We start from the raw sequence: 21,173 nt of genomic DNA on the forward strand, positions 1-21,173 counted from the left end.
AAGAATGAGAGTACTCCTGAATTTTGTAGTTCATCACTCACTCAAGGAAAAATGTACTGGCTAGATTAGTATCTACATCTTTTGCTATATACTAAATGCCATTAATTTATAGTCTTTAAAATACTGGTTTAGATTTAGTACTCAACAATTCAGCACCTTTATCTTTATTTAATTTTTTTCACAATTACATCCATTTTGTTTCTGGAAATTCCTCACTGAAATGCTAGGAACTGTAAATATTACTGGAGGAGGTCACTCTGTCTCCGACTATCTCAAGAGAAAACAAGCCATACTTTGCTGTGCTAAGCAAATGAACATTCTTCTGAGAGTCTGTCAGTTTTAAAGGATGTTTCTTTCCTAGGGCTTTGCTTATCAGACTGCAGTGTTTAAGAGATTGTTTCTTCTCCCAACAGCATCAGTTTAATAGTCTTATTGTGTAAGTACCATTGTTATTGCAATTCAGCAAACCAATGTTTAGGACACATGCACTGAATTATTGAACGCTGGTAATATGAGGGAATAGTGGAGTAAAGAGGGGAATAAATAACTTAATTACCAAAATTTGTTTTGTGTTCACTTTTAATCTTCATTATACCTCTCCATTTTTTTCCTTCCAGAGCATTAAAACTGTGCCTTTGCACACCTATTTCTCTGGCAGCAAACAGGTGTTATTATAACAGTATTTGGGATGGCCAAAATGTTTACTTGTTAAGTAATTTTTTTCATTGTGGCTTGAAAATGTGCTACCATTTAAATTTGAGAGAGAGAGAGAGATTTAAAAAAAAAAAAGAAACACAAATGTCAGGATTAATGCTCAAGATGGCTTTATCCTGGAAATGGGTGCTGGTAGTTTAATAAGTATGAGCTATAAATTCAACATGCAGCTATATTAAAAGATTAAAGACATTTTTCCAGAAAAGTAAACATGATGCTATTAAGGCTGCCACTGTGCGGCAGCGAAGACTTCCTTGGTTGCACTCTGTTTAGGCCAGCTTGGAGTCTGGGTGCCCTATCTGCATCTTTTAGCAAGAACACCAAATACTATGTAGAAAATTAAGCCCATTAGGCTGAACCCAAAGCCTACTCTAATTAACAGGATTCAGAGCAGGCCCATAATAAGTACTTTTCAGCAAAAGAATTTGAGGACACAAGTTATTCACAGGTGTCTGCTACCAAAATTATACAGCATGTAGACCAAGGTGGCATTTTAATGACTAACTGCTGCAGAGAGGCAAAAGCCTCTGTAGGCAACAACTACTTTGTCAGATGATTTGATGAAGTTGTTACCCATGAAATCCCATGCCTTTCTAAACCAGTTGGGCTATGGTGTTACTCTACCCTACCTTTTGTCTGACTTCAGGCTAACATGGCTAACCATCTCTCTACCAGAACTGTGATTTCATAGTTTCTTGAATAAGCATATTTAATGAAATTCAAGTTAGGCACCACAAATAAAAAAAGCATTTTCCAAAGTAAAAGTTACTTGTATTCTGTGGAATGTCGAAAATCTTCAAAGAGACTTCATCATGGACTTTTGAAGCACCCCTTGCCTTATTCCCCATTTCTGCTGATAACCGCTACTGCATTCTTTCAGCTTGGAGGACATGAAGCAGCTGAATCTATAGCTAGAACCAAGGCCGTTCCTTAGCAGCTGGGGGAGGGGGGTAGGGGGAGACTCAAAACCTTGAACAAAGAAGAGGCTTCCTTGTTTTGCACTGTGTGAAAGCATTTCTTTCCGTGTTCAAGTTTCTGGCAGACAAACAGAATGGCAAGCGTAACCTGCTGTGCTTCCACAATACTGGAGCTACAGGATAGTCCCCCTCCATAATACATCAACACTACAACTGAGTGAAAGCATTTTAAACTATCTTTCAGTAAGGTGTAGGTCTCAGGACTGACACTGCATTTTCTTTCTACAAAATACCAAAGCAAATCCCCGGAACCAAACGTATTTGAAGCATTCAAAAATCTAAGAGTGTCATTTGGGCCCAAATATTCTAGTCGTACACCTGTATGTTAGATGTGTGTGTGAATAGTAAGTGGTATACAATTAATTGGAACCCAAAAGTATTAGATGTTCTATATTTATGTAAATATAGGGCATCTCCCTTTTTATCTAACATTTCACATATTCACTGAAAGCTGTTGAAGAGGAGATCTGCCAGCATGCACTTGCACACGCACATCAGCAGGTAATTATACACACAGAATAGGTAAACTCATGCGAAAACCATTCCCTATAAAAGGGCAAAAACCCTCAAATTAGCACACCATATGCAACCCTACTGACCATAACACATGTAATGGTTATCTGTAATTGAAATGCCTACAAAAATCTCTGGCTCAGCTGTCTTTAAATTTACTGACTGTAACAGTGCCATGAAATGTTGCTCTTCTAAAAAAACACAACAGTAGCTGTTATAAGAAAAGAACCGAACAGAAAAGAAAGTGGATAAAAAGAAAAGGTGATAATATGAAGATATTGTGTCATTAAAAAAAATAATGCTAGAGCGGGGGTGTCAACCGGGGGTATGCATACCCCTGGGGGTACTTTAGAAGGCCCCAAGGGATACGTAGCAGCAGAGTGGAGAGGCCGCTGGCACTTCTGGTTTCACTGCTGGCACTTCTGGTTTTCCTTGTTGACCGGCTGCTGGGGGTACACTGACCAAAAAAGGTTGAAAACCTCTGTGCTAGAGTAATTATTACAACATATTAAAGCTATGATTTTGTACTTCATTATTTAGGGAACTCAACCAGCAGACATTCATAACTACCCACCTACTAAATGTAAAGTTTTTCTTCCTCTACAGGATTGGGACCCTCAAACCTGAGAAGCAGGTGTCCAGCTTTCCCCTCTTACAGAGGCATACCCTAGGGAACTTCTGAGGTGTCTCTCTAGGTGGGGAAAGTCAGGGTTTCCCCACTTAGAGAGATGAGCCCTAGGGAGTCCAGGGGGTGCATCTCTGTAAGCAGGGGAACCCCAGATGTGCCCTAAGCTTCCCTGGGACATGTCTCTGTAAGAGGGGAAGCTGAAAATCCCAAAGGTGCACATGATCAGGCCCCTCAAACCTCCAGAATATCTGCCTGAGGTAGGTACAGAGCATCAGCAGCTCCAGGCTGCCCGTGCTCTCATGCCATTAAGCAAATAGATATCTGATGCTAAATAGTCGCATATATTGATACCACCTTTGTTATGCCCACGGAGTTTGGGCATTTGTGGTGAGACAAGGGACATAGATATCCGTTTGCTTGGCCTTCGTGCATCCATAAAACTTCTTATTGTGGTACAAATGTGATAGCTGCTTCTACCCTAAGTCTCTTCCTAGCTCTGTTACAGATTTATGACACTGTGCAACTTGGGAAAGGTACTTGTCTTAAGAATTCCAGTTTAGCTAATGGATAGTTATACTTACCTATTTATCAGGTTTGTTATGAGACCTGTTTGATCAACATTCATAAAAGCCCTTTTAGAGTCTCTTAAAATATGACACCATTAAAGTGTTATAGACTTAAAAACAGAACATTTCATCTCCCCTCCTATTTGTTATGATTAATTTTGATATTAAGTATAAGTAGTATATTTAGAACATATTTAATTCCTTGGGATTAACAAGTAATAACTCTTTTTTAACTGAAGTGGCCTTCTTACTCCTAGTTACCATATGAAGTTTTGAACCTCCAAACATTTATACATGTGTAAAGTTAGTCACATCATATGTTTCATTGCATTTAATGGAATTACTTATGTAATTAAGATTAAGAAGTTTAAGCAGAAATGTTTGTGGAATTGGAAGTTCTCTTTTGGCAGGGACTGTAGACTATGATCCTTTAACGGACTGAAGAATTTGCTTTGTAAAAATTCCATAGTGACGATATTAATAGTGTATTATTCCAAGTACCATAGCAGTAACACATCCCAAGCAGGAAATCATAGTTCCTAGTACAGTCAGTCTTGCCCTAAATCAGTATTTGGATCCAAAATTAATGGTCAAAAGGAGATATTTTCAGTAAGGGATATGCTTTGTTTGACTGCTATCATTATCATTCATGTTCTGTATGTGTTTTATTACTTCTCATAATTCTTTTGAGTGTTTTTGCTTGTTTGTTTTACTAAAGGAATCCTGCTGCCTCAGTCTTTAAGCACAGCGTCGCTCTTCAGGATGAACTCTCTAGCACTGCTGTCTTTACGGATGTCTTGTTCTGAGATCCTGTTCTTTCCAATGTCTTTGTACCTCCAGAGATACTCTTTCTATGAGATAAGTGGCCCCCATGAGAGCAGATTATGGCTGGATACTCTCAAGCTGAAAACATAAGCAAAAAACAATGAGAGTCCAGCTGTGGTTTGGGCACCGCTGTCCTATGCTCTTGTCTTGAGGCAGGATGGAGATTTGAAGGAGCCAAAGAAACCAGCAAGGGAAATTCTTCCCCAGCTGGAGCTGAGGCTTTGCATTCCATTGATAGTCCTGCAGTGTCTGTCATGACTTGTGAAATGCAGGTGTCCATGTTGAATGTCATCCCACTTGATGTGGACTCTTTCAGGCATATGCCTTGGGAGAAAGGTGGGGGATTGGAAGTGGGGAGGAGGAAGGAATCATCAGAGATAAGTCTGAAGTTTGAACTTAGAATCCAGATCCTACTTCCTCCAAAGCACAGGGGCTGGGGAAGAAGACAGAGCTGTGGGAGGGAGAGTGTCCAGGTCCAGGCTCATGTCTTAATAAATACCTGTTTTCTGAATATCCCATAAGAAAGACATAGGCTGTAAAGCAGTGTAGCTAAAAAAAATGGTTAGATTTTGAACCTAACATTTGGCTTTGTCTCAAACTAAATAAAAGAGGATTTTGAATATTTTCTCTCTCTCACTCAAATACCTAATGTTGGAAATATTTCACTTAAAGACAGCAATCTCTTTTTCTTATGCCCTCTCCTGCTGACCTTGTCTCTTTTATCAAATAAGAAAAACAAAGAAGTGAATATATAGCCACCCTCATCCTCACTATCTTCCTCAACCTCTAGGTCACCAGCTATGTAAAATATACCAGGTCTCGCTTTCCTTTCCCTTCAGGCTTCTCTCAGTATGGATTTTGTTTTCAAAGCAAAGAAAAAGTTTGCCTTGTCTTCATCTTATTGGCTCCCCACTTTCATGCTATCTTTGGAATGGGCACATAGTACCTCAGTAGCTCTCTTATCTGGCTCTGAACAAAACATGTTTCCTATCACCTCCCTTTCCAAACGTAAACTACTATTCTAAAGCCCATGCTTTCTGATCTTCATTTAAAACATATTTAATACCAATATATAAAATATCCTACCCCTCTTCATCTCCAGAGAATTTAAGCAGAGAGTTCCACTGACATTTTGTTATTTTTAATCTGGATTTAATAACAGACTATTTCACTTCCATTTCTCCCGAGCATTTCTTAGGGGGTTGGATGGGGGTTGTCTATTTAATGAGATAGACAAAATTCTTCCCCTTAGAGAGTGTAATGTGCTGCTTTCCAAAGCATGAAGCATTTTTCTAATTTTGCCAAAGTTTCCTGATGACTGTCTGATAGCCCAAATTATTAACTGGAATAATGGTATTCTTCTATTTTTTTAAAATATATTTTAAAACATCTATCTCATGGTTTGCATGGAAAAAGAGGTGATACTTTTTTTGGCAGACAGGGCTGTCTGCCTGTAGAATTATGGCAAAAATCTTAGATTTATTAAAAAAAAAAATAGGAAACTGGGAAGAAGGAAAGCAGTACGGGCTGAAAGGTAAAGCGGAGTTGAGTAAACTTTGAAGGCTATGATCTTGTACACCTCATTAGTATGTTGACTTCAGGGGAACAACTTGCATAAGAACTACATGCCTAAGTATAGTATTAGATTCAGTAGCTGGAGAAGGGACCCCATTCTACATTGCTTATACAAGCAAATTTCTTGTGCTCATTTATCGTTAGGCCTTACAGCCAAGAGCTGGTACAGGACAGAAGAACTATGAAATGCAGGATGGTGTGGAAGTGATTTTTTTCAGACTTCAGACTCGGCCTTTGTGAAATTGTGACCTCTCTTTACCTCTGTGTTGTGTTAAGACAGCTGGTCAATTAGTGGTGTCCTAACAAAGGCAGTTTATTCTAGACACTGTTCCACTTATGCTGGGATGTGGTGTGCCTCAGAGAGGGCTGTCATGGCGAATACAGGCATTACACTTTTGCTGGTATAAGTGATTGGAAACCAGTCTATACCCATAACAGAACAGAAGTTCAGCACACACAGACCGGGTAAAGAAAGTGAAACCTGGTTTAAGATTTGCCTCCCCTGGAAAATGTGTGTTCTGGTTGCTGCTGATCTAAACTACGTTGCTTACAGAAAACCATGCAACTTAAATCAATTTTATCTTGGGATCTTTGTATGTCTCTACCTAGCTTCAGTGTCAATAGTGATTCAGCAAGAAATGAAGAGCAGGAGCCAGGAATTTCCCCAATTGAGGAACATGGGCAGAAAAGGGATGGCTTATTTTAGTAAGAGGGAACTTTTCTGACCAGTCCAAACATGAAAAGACAAAGCTAGGGAAAAAGGAGGAAAGATGGGAAGTGTAGTTTACCCATGTTAACCAACCCTAGGAGTTGGTTAATCAATCTTAGAATTCACAGGATGGGGTGGGGGGCAAGATCTAGATTTCTTTTTGTTGTTGTTTGGTTTTCTATGATTTGTAGTTCTTTGGCCTTTACAGTATGTATGGCCAGTAAATTTCTTTCAAAGACTGTATTTCATCTTGTCACACTGTCCTAGAAGCACGGTTAAACCACTGTCCTACCCTTCGCGGTTAAACCATGGACTTATGTGGGCTACAGTATTGCTTTTAGCACCAAATTGGCGGAACTGCAGGGTCTCATTGTCCTGGAAGATTGTCATCCATGGAATTCGTGAAGGTATCTGACAGACCTAGGACAGTGATCAGTCACTACCCTGACTTGGGGAGGATAGTGGGTTAGGAGTACACTGGGTGCATCTACAGATGTGCTTAATGTATTTCAGGCTTACTGTGCATTAAATACTGTGCAGTAAGCCTTCCCTGGGAACATGTCTCCATGTGCACCCTGTTGGGAACAGATATGTCTCACCCTGCTCTGCCCCCTGTGCAGCATCCAGGGGGAGTACCAGACTTCCCCAGGTGGTAGCCTGGGGGCTGGTGAGGGTTATGGGGGCCAGACCTGATTTGCACAGGGCCAAGAGAGTTCTGCTGGCTGCAGCAGCAGCTGTCTCCAGGTCCCGTGCATATTGGGATGGGACCTGATGTACACGGGGCCAGGAGACAGCTGCTGTGCATATATACAGATATGGAAAATCCTCAAACAATTGCAACCTATACCAGAAGAAGACCCAATTCTTTAAGAGATCTTCCCAGAACCATCCATCCTAGCCTTTAAACAATCACTAAGCCTCATCAGTCTCATTACCAGAAGCAAACTTCCTACAGGCAAAAACACACCAAATGGATCCAGACCATGTCATGACAAGAAATGTAAAACCTGCCAACACATCTCCACCACCCCCACTATTACTACACCCCACAGAACCATTGGTATTCCCGGATCTTACACCTGTACCTCCAGAAATGTAATATATTTTATCTAGCGCACCAAATGCCTTGATGAAAATATGTAGGAGAAACCAAACAACAACTGAATACCAGAATGAACACATACCGAAAATCTATCAAAGACAAGAATACCCAATTACCTGTGGGGGGCACATTTATCACAAGGAAACCACTCTCTCTCCAATCTCTCAGTTCTAATCCTCAATGGGAATTTACAAAACACCTTTCACAGACAAGCCTATGAACTTCATCAATCTAGTGGACACAAAAAATCATGGACTAAATATAGACATTGGATTTATGACACATAATAATCTGCCTGACATCTGACTCTCCAGGTATACCCTCCAATTTTTACCAGCTATATTCATTCCTTCTCTCCCAACTTCATCCTCTGACTACAGCTACATTCATTTCCCTACCCCCCCCCCCCCCCCGGCTCTCACCTATTGACCAACCCAATTTACATTTTAACTGACTGGTTTTCTCACATACATACTGACTAGGGCTGTGAGAAATTTCACCAGTGTTTTGTTTCGACACTGTTTGAGCTCATTTTGAGCTCAAAACAGAAATCCCAAAATGAAATGAAGAGATTCGAAGCAGCCTCGAAATGAGGACAGTTGAAATGTTTCAAAAGTTTCAAAACATTTCAAGTTTTGAAGCAGACCAGCTGAGTTCCCCTCCCCAGCTCTACAATTAGGCTGGGGAGGGGAACTCAGCTGGGTTGGGCTGAGTTCCCTTCCCCAGCCCGATCGCAGTGCTTCCCCAGCCTGATGAAAATGTCGAAACAGCATCAAAACAGTGAAACCATTTCGACGAATCGGAATGGGACAGTGTTTTTGAATTGAAACAAAACTTGAAACACTGTTCCGTTGAAACGTCGAAACAGATGTCGAAGTGGAATGCTGCTGTTTTGCACAGCCCTAATACTGACCTCTGGCTGCTTTACTACTCCATCCAGGAAGAGCACAGACCATCTTGGGATGCTTCCTCTGCCTAACAAAGGGTAATTGTACACAAAAGCTTTCAAAGAAGAAATTTTCCAACTATTTCAGTTGGTCTAATAAAAGATATCGGATTTACCCAAAGAACCTTGTCTGCCCCCATCATAACATGGGCTTTTCAATGTGACACACATGTCATATTAGTACAATAATTAGCCTACAAAAGAAAATAATTATGACATGCTGCAAACTCCAAAACACAACAGGGATCATGACAATAAACAACATACAGGTCTTATTCTACGTAGTAACAAATATCCCGCGCACAGATAGAATACAAATGAGCTTTCCAATTTTATCTTGCAGAATCAGCCTCTAAAGAGAATAAGAAATGTTTGGGTGAAAGATTAAGCAATAGCAAACAAATCAGAAGTTTTGTTTCCTGAGATCCACAGATCTCAGGAATCAAAGGGAGTTCTGCTTGAGTAAAGATGGCAATTGAGCTCCTTATTATAGCTAATGTAGTTGCATGGCAATTAGGAAGAATCATGTCCTGTATTCTCAGACCTTGTGTGAAATTCAGGCTTGACTCTGACCTATAACTTGATATGAGCTTAATTTTAATGACCTAAATTTCACTGCTACTGAGAGCAGTCTAATCAAACCATAGGCACAGAATGTGAAATAATTTACAGCCTTTGTCTGGAAAGGTCAAGGTCTTGGGGAGGGGGGGAGGAGACTATTTTCACAAAGGTACATGCTTCTCACAGGGCAAAACTAATAAACATTATGAAAAATAGAGCATGTATTTGGTAAACAATGTATTTGGGGCACAAAAGTCAATCTGTACCAACTGACTGAAGTAACACCTATATCACTTTACTGACAGGATCTTCAGTTGTTTAAAAAGATCTCAGGCCTATTAAAGTAGACCCACATCTTCCTAGGAGAGGACCCTACCCAACAGGCCAGTCTAGGTTGTGTTCTGTTCCATCTCTCCTGGGGAAGGTGGGCCACTGGCAGCCAACAAAGCAAGGTCAGTGGGGAAAGGAGAGCAAACAAAGGGACTCAGTGAAGAAGGTACTCCCTTTGGAGGGAGGAATTGTGATCTGTGTTACCAGACAATTTATGCATTTTATGAGACAGAAATTGATTCAAAAACAGAAACAATCCTTGTTTTTTGATCTCATGAATGTTGCACGCTTGACTGCCTACTAGCCCAACTTCAACAGGAGGGGAAGGGGAGGACTCTCCTGAACCTAGCCCAAAGCCCTGGGGCAATAGTAGATGTGAGTTTGGGTCACCTCAGGCATATATATAAACCAGGACTCCTACATCCTAGATAACTGCTCTACTCACAAGGCTTTTGGGCAAAAGATAGGTGGCACCACCACCACCCCATGCCGTGGCTAAAGATGTAGCTGTAGCTATTTTGTAATAAGCAGAAATGCATGTTGTCAGAGCCAGACATGCTAAGGAATCAGAGCCTTGGGCTAACTTTAATTACCATCTAGGCCACGTACCAACACGCATCCACATGCAGTTTGTGGTGCCTCAAAGCTGTTTGAGGTATCATAAACCACACACAGTGCATGTGCACCCATTCATCGAGCCGTTTATTTCCAGCAGGGTGGGGGGTTTTTTGACACTGGGAGATCCATATATCAAAAATAGTTGCTGATAAAAAAAGTGGTGTGGCACATGCAGCGGCAGCATGTGCTGCCAGAAGGGGAGTCTGGCTGGCTAGAGCCATGCTGTGGATGATAGCCAGGCTCTGAGCAGCTGGCTCTGCATTGCAGCTGCCCTGGGGTGCACCTAAACCTATCCCATGTAGGTCATTTCGCAATGCGCTGAAGAGCACATTTAGGGGCGTGCCCAGGGACAAGTAGCAGCAACACAAATATATGCTACTGCTATTTGCCCCACAGGCAATCTGCACCCTTGCATGCGTGCATTCATTAGGATGTGCCCCTAGAGTGATCTGGATTACAGCAGTGCGATGGGAATCTACCTAGGCATCCTGAATCTAGGGTCGTATGTAGATGAAATGAGAGGCATGCGCACACGACACTTTGAAGTGGGCTAAATGCTTTTGCACTACTTTAATGGTATCGGTGTTTACACACCTCGGTGGCATATTGCACATTAATTCCAGCTGCTGTAGGAAATTCAGCAGTGTAATGTGCCTTAAATAACATAGCAAACTAAAACTCATAGATTCCTAGATGCTAGGGTCAGAAGGGACCTCAATAGATCATCGAGTCCGACCCCCTGCATAGGGAATATTGGGACTCCTTTAAGGAGTTTTAGTTTGCTGCCTCTACAGCCACAGAGCGAAGCACTGGGCTCCAGCAGCCCAGGAAAGCAGCTCCGCCCAAGAAAAGCGGCGACCTGCCTGAACTGCATGGGGACCTGCTGCTTGCCTTTGTGGCTGCAGTGCCACCCAAAACCGCCTGAGCTGGGTGCCTGTGGGCAGGTGCCGCTGGAGGGGGGCACAGATGCATCAGAGGGAAGCACCAGCCCCGCCCCACCTCCCGCATCCCAGGGACTGCTCTGCCCCGCTGGCAGCTCACCCTCCCCTCTGCACCAAAGAGGCAAGTAAGTCAGCAGGGTGTGTGCATGACCCGGGGATATAATCAGCCCTAAATTGAAGCGGTGTTTTTTAAAACCCACCGCTCCAATTTAGGGCCCCCATTTTGTCTACACATGCCCTAGATGCCTATATAGTTTTGCAGCTGCTGAAATGGGCTCCATCGTGGGCCTAAATTCAACCCAACCCGGTTACAGGCCTTCAATGTGTCTTTTTGAAATTAGCGCACAGGTGCAGGGCTGGGATGTTCCAGGTGCTAAGGTCTACATTTTACAGCACAGAGTTCACAACTTTGAGGCTATAGCAAATACACTTATAGTGTGGCCTGTCAGATTCCAATGAATCTGCAAATTCTACTAAATACCTCATCACAAGGACAAGAAAAATAGTATGAAGATACTTTCCCAAAATGTTACAGTAGAACTTTAAATACATTACTAACAATATTCACATTTTGATTAGCAATAGGACTTCCTTTTCTAGTATGATGGCTACTTTTGGTGGTATGACAGATGTAGATAATATAATTCAATATTAAAAAAAAGAACAGACAATGAACACTAAGATATAATGTTTTAATTCCACAAGATCAATGCATCAGGAGAAGTCATAGCAGATCAGTAAATGAAATAATTTAAATTGTTGAAGAATTTAGTGTTGAAAATCATCACGAAAGAAAGTTACTGAATAATACTGGTGAATGCGTGATCCCTCAGAAAATGGGACTGATTTCATATTATAGTCAGCAGAGTGGGGACTTGGGTTCCAGCTTCTATCTTACCCCAAAAGTATTTCAGGCTTCAAGCCTCCCTCTTTTTTTTCCTCACCACATGCTAGGTCATGGGTGACTGACATTTGATCTCACAGGATTCTTATTGCTATCTCCGTCCCTGCCCACACCTTTTAGCTTACCTCTCACACACCCAGTGTTTTAGTTAATAGAACAACTTTGTGTAGCAGGTAAATCATTGCTATCACAATTTACACATGGAGAAATAGAAGCAGTATGTAAACCCAGGGCTTCAGAGGGAATCTCAGTCAGTGTTAGGAGGTGATCTTGAAGCTGAAAGGGACTCAGATGGTGAAATCCAAGACCTGATGATGGTAAAATGATGGTTAACTTAAATCGGCTTAGGACATCACTCTTAAAACTTAAGAATGCACATAACACAGGGGTCAGCAGCCTTTTGAAGGCATGGGCTGGAGCTTACAACCTGGCTGTACACCAGAAGTCTCTGCCTCTTATACTCTGAAGGGCTGGCTGCCAGATTCCTATCCCCTCTGCAGCCAGGGTAAACTCAAATGCTGTGGAGCTGCAGACTCTGCAACAGAGGGGAACACTGCAGGGTGGAGAGGTGGTACAGTGCAGCACCATTAGACTGATTCCCTATCCTGGATTGGACTGCATGGGCTGGATCTGACCTCTTTGCAGGCTGGATCCAGCTTGCCGGCCATAGGCTGCTGACCTCTGCACATATCAAGGTTGTCATTCCCCAGACAAAGCTGGATTGGCTCTTAAAGCATACTTCCTAAGGATGTGTTCAGAGTACTTATAATTGCCCAACATTAAGTGTGGAAATGTCATGGCACCCCAAAATATATGGCTATGTGGAGAGACATGGAAGGAACCAGATGGCAGAAAGAGAATTTGTGTTGCTAGAGAAGAGAGAGTGCAGAGACCATAATATTCTGAATAGCTTTACATTGTGGTATATGTTGTGTACTGTTCATATACAGCCTCATTCCTGAAAAAAAAAAAAAAATGGAACTAGGATTTTCAAATTGGGTTCTGTCCTAATTGAATTTAGAAGGGGGAAAAATGGAACAATATGAGCTTGCAAATAAAACAAGTAATTGAGAAGGAAAAAAAGAAAAAAAATGGAAAGAGAAAAAAATAGGTCTCCTCTCCTCCAGTATAAACCATTTTCCAAATATTTTTGTAAATCTCTTGTTCCTTCATCTTCTCAAAATACATCTGATTTTTCTTCTTTAAAAAAAAATTAATCTCCTTACAGTTTTCTACTTTATTTTATTTTTGTTTTGGTTTTTGTTTTTCTTCCCTAGTCCTTTTGGCCTTCTGAACTGTATAACCTTCCTCTGTTCTTGCCTAGTCCTTTTATTTTGGATAGTGGAGGTCTCTATTTCTTGAGTTTCTGTTCCTGCACATACTTCTCTTTTCTCTGCTGTTTCCATTGCCTGGCCCTGTTTGTCCTTTACTTTCTCTTTCATCTCATTTCCTTTCTTCTGTCTGAAGCAATGTCCTCCTGTTCCATGCTATGATCTTCTATCACAACTATATTTTTGTTTACTTCCTTCCTGATTTTTCTCCATCATACTTACATTCTTTCTTGTATAACATCTAGCTCCTTCAGGTTCCTGAGCAAAACTTTGAAATAGTCAACATGAGTGGCCTGAAAATCTATTCCCCTTTTTATATTGAGTCTAACGCATACTGGTACTGGAGTGAGGGCCCAATTCTTCCCTCACAGGGTTTTTACAGTTCATGTCAAGCTAAATGTTTGAATCAGCTGCCCTGACAATAGGTGCTTATTTTTACAAGGTGGCTTACAGTTGTACAAAGCTGTGAGTCTGCACATTTTCCAAAGGAGGAAAATATTGTACAGTTTAAAAAGAGCTGAAGACAGGAAGAGCAAGACAATCTGTTCACCTTTGTGCATAATAAGTATTTGTCTCTCGCCAACTGAGCATGCTGAATCAGCAGCTTCAGAACTGCTGGCTTTTTATGGACTGAAGTTTGCAGAGACAGTTCTTAATTCTGGGAGAATGCAAGACTTACAGAAGCAGTGCAGTGTTTTCAAACACTAAATTGAACAATTTTATGTGACAATAAGGAGGTAAGGATTTCTGTTCCTTTAAGCTCCTAAGACTGCATGGTTCAATGTAACAGGGAGCCAGAGTCCTGTTACTTTATGGGAGGCTGACTGTAGAGCAGCAGACTGCACTGGGGCAGGCATCCAAGCAACCCAGAAGCAGATCTCCAGGTAGAGCAGAAGGACTAATTGCAGGCAGCTGAGTTCAGCCCAGTGGAAGGAGGCAGGCTAGCCATCAAGCCAACTAGGGAAAGGGGTGGGGGCCAGGAAGGCCAAGGCCCCAACAACGGTGTAGAGGCATGAGATGGCCTGGCATTGGCCTGGGGACAAAATGCCCCACTTAAGTGATGACCAGCAATATTTGTGAGGCATAGGTGTGGCTGGAGGGGATGTCAGAGACTATGAAATTAGCCCTTCAGGCAACGAATGCATCAGAGTACAGATGGCCCCACCTACTGCCTGAGGGCAGGAAGGGGATCAGTGGGATTTGGGAGGAACTCACTGACTGGCAGTGGACAAAGGCTCACTTTGGGACCCAGGGGCAGCCTCCCTTCTTCTGAACCAGCATCTACATCAAAGCATGACAGGTAAAGGAAGAGGCAGGGAACTTGGGAGTTGGAGCAAGGCAGGACTTGCGGGGTCATGAGAGGGCATCATGGCTGCCCCTGGGGCTCAATCATGCTACATTAATATTTTACAAGATTCCACTGAGAGCTACAACTTGTGCCTGAGAAGTATGTGGAAACTCATGCAGAAGTTGCTCCTGGAGGCATTTTATCTTGGGTGGGCACAGTGCCACCCAGAAGCCAGGTGAAGCCCTACAGCTGTTCACCTTTAACCAGGATGTATTGTATGTGATCTTTCCTTTGTGGAACGGTATGGGAGGGGAGTTGCACCAACTTTACTTATGAAGATAACAGCATCAAAGTTGTTGTGAAGTTAAGATCTGTTCTGTCCCCTGCTTCCCTGTTACTCAGTAGACCAGTCACCCAAAAAATAAATGAGATGGGTTTGCCAAGAAGAGATCATGTATGAATGTTGGCTGTTTTTCACCTTCTTAGCAATCTTTAATTACCTAGAATACATTACTATATAATCAATTTTGCAGAATTGGGGGTGGGGAGGGGACAAAGTTAGTTTGACTGGATTATAAAATTTCACAGATTCTCCTTTTTATTTTTCTTTACAAATAGGCATTATGTTTGCCCCTCTCCAGGCTTCTGGGACTTTCCCTGCCCTCCAAAGGTTCTTGTAGAAAATCACTAAACGATTTAGAGAATATTTTGTCTAGCTTATAGGACCACCGGCTGCAACTGTGTTCCTCCCTCATCCACCAATCATCCCCCCAACTGTGTTCCTCCCTCATCCCCCAATCATCCCCCCAACTGTGTTCCTCCCTCACCCCTGACTCCTACTGGTGGAGATGGTCAACATTTCCTTAGATGAGGGGAAATCCAAACTCAGTTTAGAGCAAGTCCAGCTAGCAGTTAGGGAGCCAATGTTTAACGCTCCAGAGCTTGCAATCCCCACCCAGTCTTAGCAAGATAACCAAGTCAGTATTATCATGGCATTGGCTCCTGTCATGAGCCAGAATCCTTGATCCTCTCAGGGTATGGTATGAAGTTACCACTCCTGCCCACAGACAATGGAAACACTGAGGCCACCTTTCTTCAGGCTGAAAAACCATTGTCTTTTGATCTGCTTGGTACTATTAAAGAAGCATACAAAAAACTAGAAGTCCTGGTTCCAAAGTGATACTTTTTATTAGACCAATTGGAAAATCACAAGAAAAGTGTCCTTTTCTGCAAGCTTTCGGGATCAAAGTCCCTTTGTCAGGCTCTGGGAAAAGTGTAGATGGTACAAGATGGTAAAAAGTCCCCATAGGTAGGAAATAAACTTCATTTTTGCATAGAGGGAGCTGGAGATGGAAGGCTGTCCTTCTGGGTCCATGAGAGTGGACCCAGATTTTAAACTGCATTGCAGAACAACAAGGACATTTTTTTACTTCCCTGCCTGCCATCTGGCATCTTCAGGAAAGGAATTCTACCTGATCAACACGTCAAAGACCTACTCAGCACAGCTCACACACTCTCATGGACTCAGAGGGACAGCCTTCCATCTCCAGCTCCCTCTGTACAAAAATGAAGTTTATTTTCTACCTATGGGGACTTTTTACCATCTTGTACCAGCTACTCTTTTCCCAGAGCCTGACGAAGGGACTTTGATTCTGAAAGCTTGCAGAAAAGGACAATTTTCTTGCGATTTTCCAGTTGGTCTAATAAAAGGTATCATTTTGGAACCAAGAGTTCTAGTGTTTTGTATGTCTTTTTGTCTCAGCCCAACACAGCTACCAAGTACACCCATTAAAGAAGCACACACTTGAAAACAATCTATCTTATTCTGGCAGCCTTCTTGTGTTTACAGTGCTAACTGGAGTAAAATGTTACAGTGTCTTGTTTTAGTTAGATAAATCAGCACACAGCAAGCAAGCAGGTTGCACAAATGCGTTTTCTCAGCCTGAGCAGAATGTATAAGGCTTGGCCATTTCTTTATGAGCTAGAGTGGGAGTAGAAGTTCTACTTCTATTCTCATATATACTGAGGTATATGCAAAGTGACTCTATTGAAGTCAATGGATGACATCTTGATTTTCCTAAGATTAATGAGGGTTGTATTATTGACTTCAACGGGGCCAGGATTTCAACTGAAAGAACAGGGCCCAGAGTTTCTAATTTTCATGTTCATGCAATCAAATAAAACCTTATTTCAAGAAGAAAATATTTCCTTACTGTTTTAATCGCATACATGCTTTCTCTAAATAGCCTGTTACAGTGATTTATAGAAGCTGATCAATTAAAGAGTCAAACAGATTTTGAAACAGCTATGAGGTATTCCATGCTAACCAAGCCCCATTTACTACCAAGTACTCTTCTGTGAATTAGAACTCCATTTCTTTATTAAAATAATTATATACTGACTGCATAATCCCTGGAAGGCAGATCTTAACTGTGTGATCCAAAGAAACAATCAATCAAAGCAAAATTAAACAAAACTAGCAGTATACACCTGCAGCATGGCATACCAGGATTTAGAGGACCTAAATCATAAACAGACAATATGCTCTATTTTTTGCATTTAAAACTCTTCACTGGTTAGTTTTGGCATTTTCCTCAAGTTTCATTACAACTGATTGGCTTTATTTCTACTACTGCCTTTCTCCATTAAAAACAAACTCGATATGCTTGAAAACTGAAGGGTAATTTTAGTGCAACATAGATGCAATATAGTTTATAAGATCCAGCGAGTAAAATATCAGAGGCATTCTTTCTTGGCTGGTCTGTCCAAACTCGTTGCTCTAATTTCCCAGCAAATGGATTTATCCAGACAGCTCCATTCACAGTAGTTTAAGTGCTTATGATGTTAAATAAAAGGAATTGACTTTAAAATCATTAGGATTGTTAAATATTGGCCTTTGTATGAACTAATAAGCTTTGTATCATCAAATTGGAAAACATCTGCTGTACAGTGGTATCTATGTCACTAGGAAACAAATGGAAACTTTATGGAATATAAAGCTATTAACTGAAAAACCAAACACTGTATCTTCACTTTTTTTATTCTCATCAACTGCTGTCACACTGTTTCACTGAATTATGAGAATCATTTATTTTTTGACTCTCAGTGGGAAATTTTTATGCTGCATGGCTACATATGAAAACAGCAAGTTATACTCTGGCAAATAAACACTTGCCTTTGGAAAGTTCCTGCTGTACAAACAAAATGTTTTCAAAGCTGCTTACTACAGACGAGGCATACTACATGTCCCACTCATTTGCAATGACTGTAAAGCAGGTTATAAAGCAAGCTTAGCCTTTTATGTTATGAATTCCTTTAGAGATACAGGCTGTCAAGGAAACATTTAAAACTCTGCATCATCTTTGCGGTATGCACTTTACCTTTTCTTAACAAGGATCTCAAAACAAAAAGGATTAGAGTAATAGAGAATCTCATTACAGACAGGCTTTTTTGACGTGATATATGATAATTTAATGGATATGAGACAGAGTGCTCTACAGCTGATATACATCTCCTAGGCAAACCCCAGGTCTTCTACAAAACTGATCAAGATCGTATGTTGACTTGCCAGGCAGTAGCTTGTTTTTCAAAGACAACAAAAAGCTGCTGTGTGAAAATTGCAACATTTTCCCTTCCCTACTTACAGTTCAGTAGAGTTCCTAGGAATGTCCCTAGGGACATGGATCACCTTGCTCTCCTGACAAATGAATATCTTGTCCAAGCAATGGCATAGGTGATGCTGACATCCAGCGCAGCCACCAAGGAAAGCCAGCCAACAAACAAAAATAAAAGACATGTTGATCTTTACATCTGTGCTCTCTTCTCCCTCCTTAAAAGCAAGGGCTCCACAGACTTCAACACTATGACTTGGAATGACTCCCTCAATTGAGTTTCCGCCTTAAAAGCTGAAGTGAATCATGTGATTCTGAGGGGGATGACTCTTTTGCAAGTTTTAGTTTATGGCCTATGCTTCACCAGAGTCTTAGGGAAGGTGCAAGAAGGAGCTGTATATTAGCAACAAGGACTTATTATGACAAATGTTATCTTGAGAGTGGTTTTGAAGAAACTGAGGAACCTTAATCAACTGGTCAGCGTGCTCGGAGTGTGTTGTATATATGCACTGAACAATATTCTCTCTCTTCTCCTTCTCCTGTTTTACATGTGTAATTTGAAATGAGGACAAGAAGGGAGTGAAGCCTTTTCACTTTTTGTCATTGCTCTTTGCAAACACTACAGAATTTATGTTTGCATGCTTTCCTTTCTACAGAGTGATGCTAGAGTCTTTGCGGGTGCTTCGCTATTATTGCAACAAAGGCACAAAAATTGCATGGTAGATTTTTACAGTATTGTTAGCTTAAAAAGGATATAGCTCTGAAACCCAAGGCCAAATGATATACTTTTATTTTAACATTCAAAGCTTTCCCACTGTGAGAGCATACACTGAAATCATTTTTGACTTGTCTCCTATCTTTTTTTTACGTCTTTAGAGAGAACCTGATGGGAGAGCTTACATGGTCCTTGAAAAACAACAATCCACATTTGTCTTCACTCCCCTGTTCCTCTGAAAATAGGCACATGGGGAAGGATACAGGAATGGCTGCTGGAAACAGCAAGAGAAAGAAATTTCAGGAAAGCAAAACTCTAAGAGAAGGGTCATAGGACTGTAGGAGAACTTGTCTGTTTACTTTTAGATTATGGTGAATGTTTTTCTCACTTGTTATAAATATTAATCCTTGAGGAAAAGATCTTGTTAACAGTTTAATTTCACTGATCTGTTCTACCCACCAATGCCAGCATATGTCTGCAAGGCACCTGAAAAAGAAATGTACCATATTTACCTAAATTCAGGATGATCCTGACTTTAAGACCCATAGTTAGATTCTAGACATGGAAAATTTATATAAATTTGTTAATATTTTCTATGTTTGGGACATAATTATTAAAGGTTGCCTTAAGGTTGTCCCCACCACCACTGCAGCAAGGGAAGCCATGGTAGGGGAGCAGATGGTGGGGCAGGTATTGGGGAAAGGGCAGGCAGCTTTCCCTTTGCCACCTATTCCCCCCCCCCCCACACACTTATCCCCCTTTGTACCTGCCCCCCACAGCCTTCAACCCCTGCTCGAATCCCTGGTCTCCCCTCCACCCCACTTTTCCTTGTCTTGTCCCCACAATGCTTCTGCTCTGCATCCCACCCCCTGCAGCCTCAGGCCCCTGGTACTAGTTTTCCCCCTCTTCCCCCCTCCCCCAAAGCATCTGCCTCCTGCTGCCCTGCTCCTTCCTTTCCCTCTCATCCCCTCCCCTCCAGCCCCTTACCCGTGCTCTCTTGCCCCAGAACCACTGCTGGGGGATGGGAAAACTCCAAGTCGAGCATGCCTGGGGACCGGCACACAGTTTCATAGTAGCTAGGGTCAGGAAGGACCTAAACAGATCATCTAGCCTGACCCCCTGCTATAGGCAGGAATGAATGCTGGGTTCACAAGACCCCAGACAGGTGTTCGTCCTGTTCGTCCTGTTCGTGTTCAACTTATTTTTGAATTTGCCCAAGGTAGGGGTGAGGACCACTTCCCTAGGAAGTTGGTTCCAGATTCTGGCCACCCTAACAGTAAAATATTGCCTCCTGATCTCTAACCTAAACCTGTTCTCCATCAGCTTATGGCCATTGTTTCTCATCACCCCAGGTGGTGCTGGGGAGAATAGGGCTCTTCCTATTTGCTGATGATCTCTCCTGATGAGTTTGTAGGCAGCCACCAGGTTCCCCCTCACCCTCCTCGTGCTGAGGCTGAACAGGTTCAGGTCCCTCAGTCTCTCCTCATAGGGCCTGTCCTGCTGCCCTCTCACCAAGCGGGTGGCCCTCCTCTGGACACTCTCCAGGCTGGCCACATCATTTTTAAAGTGCGGTGCCCAGTACTGGACACAGTACTTCAATTGAGGCCTGGCCAATGTCGCATAGAGGGGGAGTATCACCTCTCTGGACCGGCTTGTGATGCATGACGAGGTATGGCTGGCCTTGCTGGCTGTGGTCTGGCATTGGCGGCTCATGTTCATCTTGGAGTCAATAATGATCCCTTTCTGCCTCTGTGCTTTCAAGAAGGGAACTCCCCAGCCTGTATGTATGCTGTGGATTCCTTCTCCCAGGGTGCAGCACTCTGCATTTGTCTACATTGAACCCCATCCTATTCTCATCTGCCCACTTTTGTAGTCTGTCTAAATCTAGCTGCAGCCTCTCTCTCCCTTCAAGTGTGCCCATCTCGTCCCCCAGGAAAGCTCCCATGTGGAGGACACTATGATAACTGTTTTTGAAAATGCTAATGGAATGGTTCTCCCACAATGTCTCAGGAAATTGTGGGTGTCAGCTGGGGGCCTCAGCTGCCAGTACACCAATGCCTGGAGCATGGGGAACAAGCAGGAGGAGTTAGCCTTCCTGCTCTCTAGTGGGCAATGTGACCTGGTAGGGATCACAGAGACATGGTGGGACTCCTTGCATGATTGGAGCATAGCCATTGAGAGCTACACACTGCACAGGAGGGAGCAAGCAGGGAGAAAAGGTGGAGGAGTAGCTCTCTATGTGAGGGAGCAGTAAACCTCTCTGGAGGCTGACATTGGCTCTAAAGATAAGCAGCTTGAAACCCTCTGAGTCAAACTTCA

At 42.2% G+C, this 21,173-nt stretch overlaps 1 protein-coding gene across 2 annotated transcripts in view; it reads right to left on the reverse strand.

The window, feature by feature from the left end:
* FSHR (follicle stimulating hormone receptor) overlaps positions 1–18,418 on the reverse strand; it is a 202,018-nt gene extending 183,600 nt beyond the window's left edge. Inside the window, exon 1 of one of the 2 annotated variants that reach the window (XM_059719076.1) lies at positions 18,173–18,418. In XM_059719076.1, coding sequence (XP_059575059.1) covers positions 18,173–18,324 — 152 coding nt within the window. In that variant the 5' untranslated portion in view covers positions 18,325–18,418. The remainder of the gene's footprint in view (positions 1–18,172) is intronic. The other variant, XM_006258373.4, reaches the window with a different exon arrangement.
* Positions 18,419–21,173: the final 2,755 nt, after the last annotated feature.

Source organism: Alligator mississippiensis, chromosome 1, assembly GCF_030867095.1.
Source record: "Alligator mississippiensis isolate rAllMis1 chromosome 1, rAllMis1, whole genome shotgun sequence".
In the NCBI taxonomy this organism is placed as follows: Eukaryota; Metazoa; Chordata; order Crocodylia; family Alligatoridae; genus Alligator; species Alligator mississippiensis.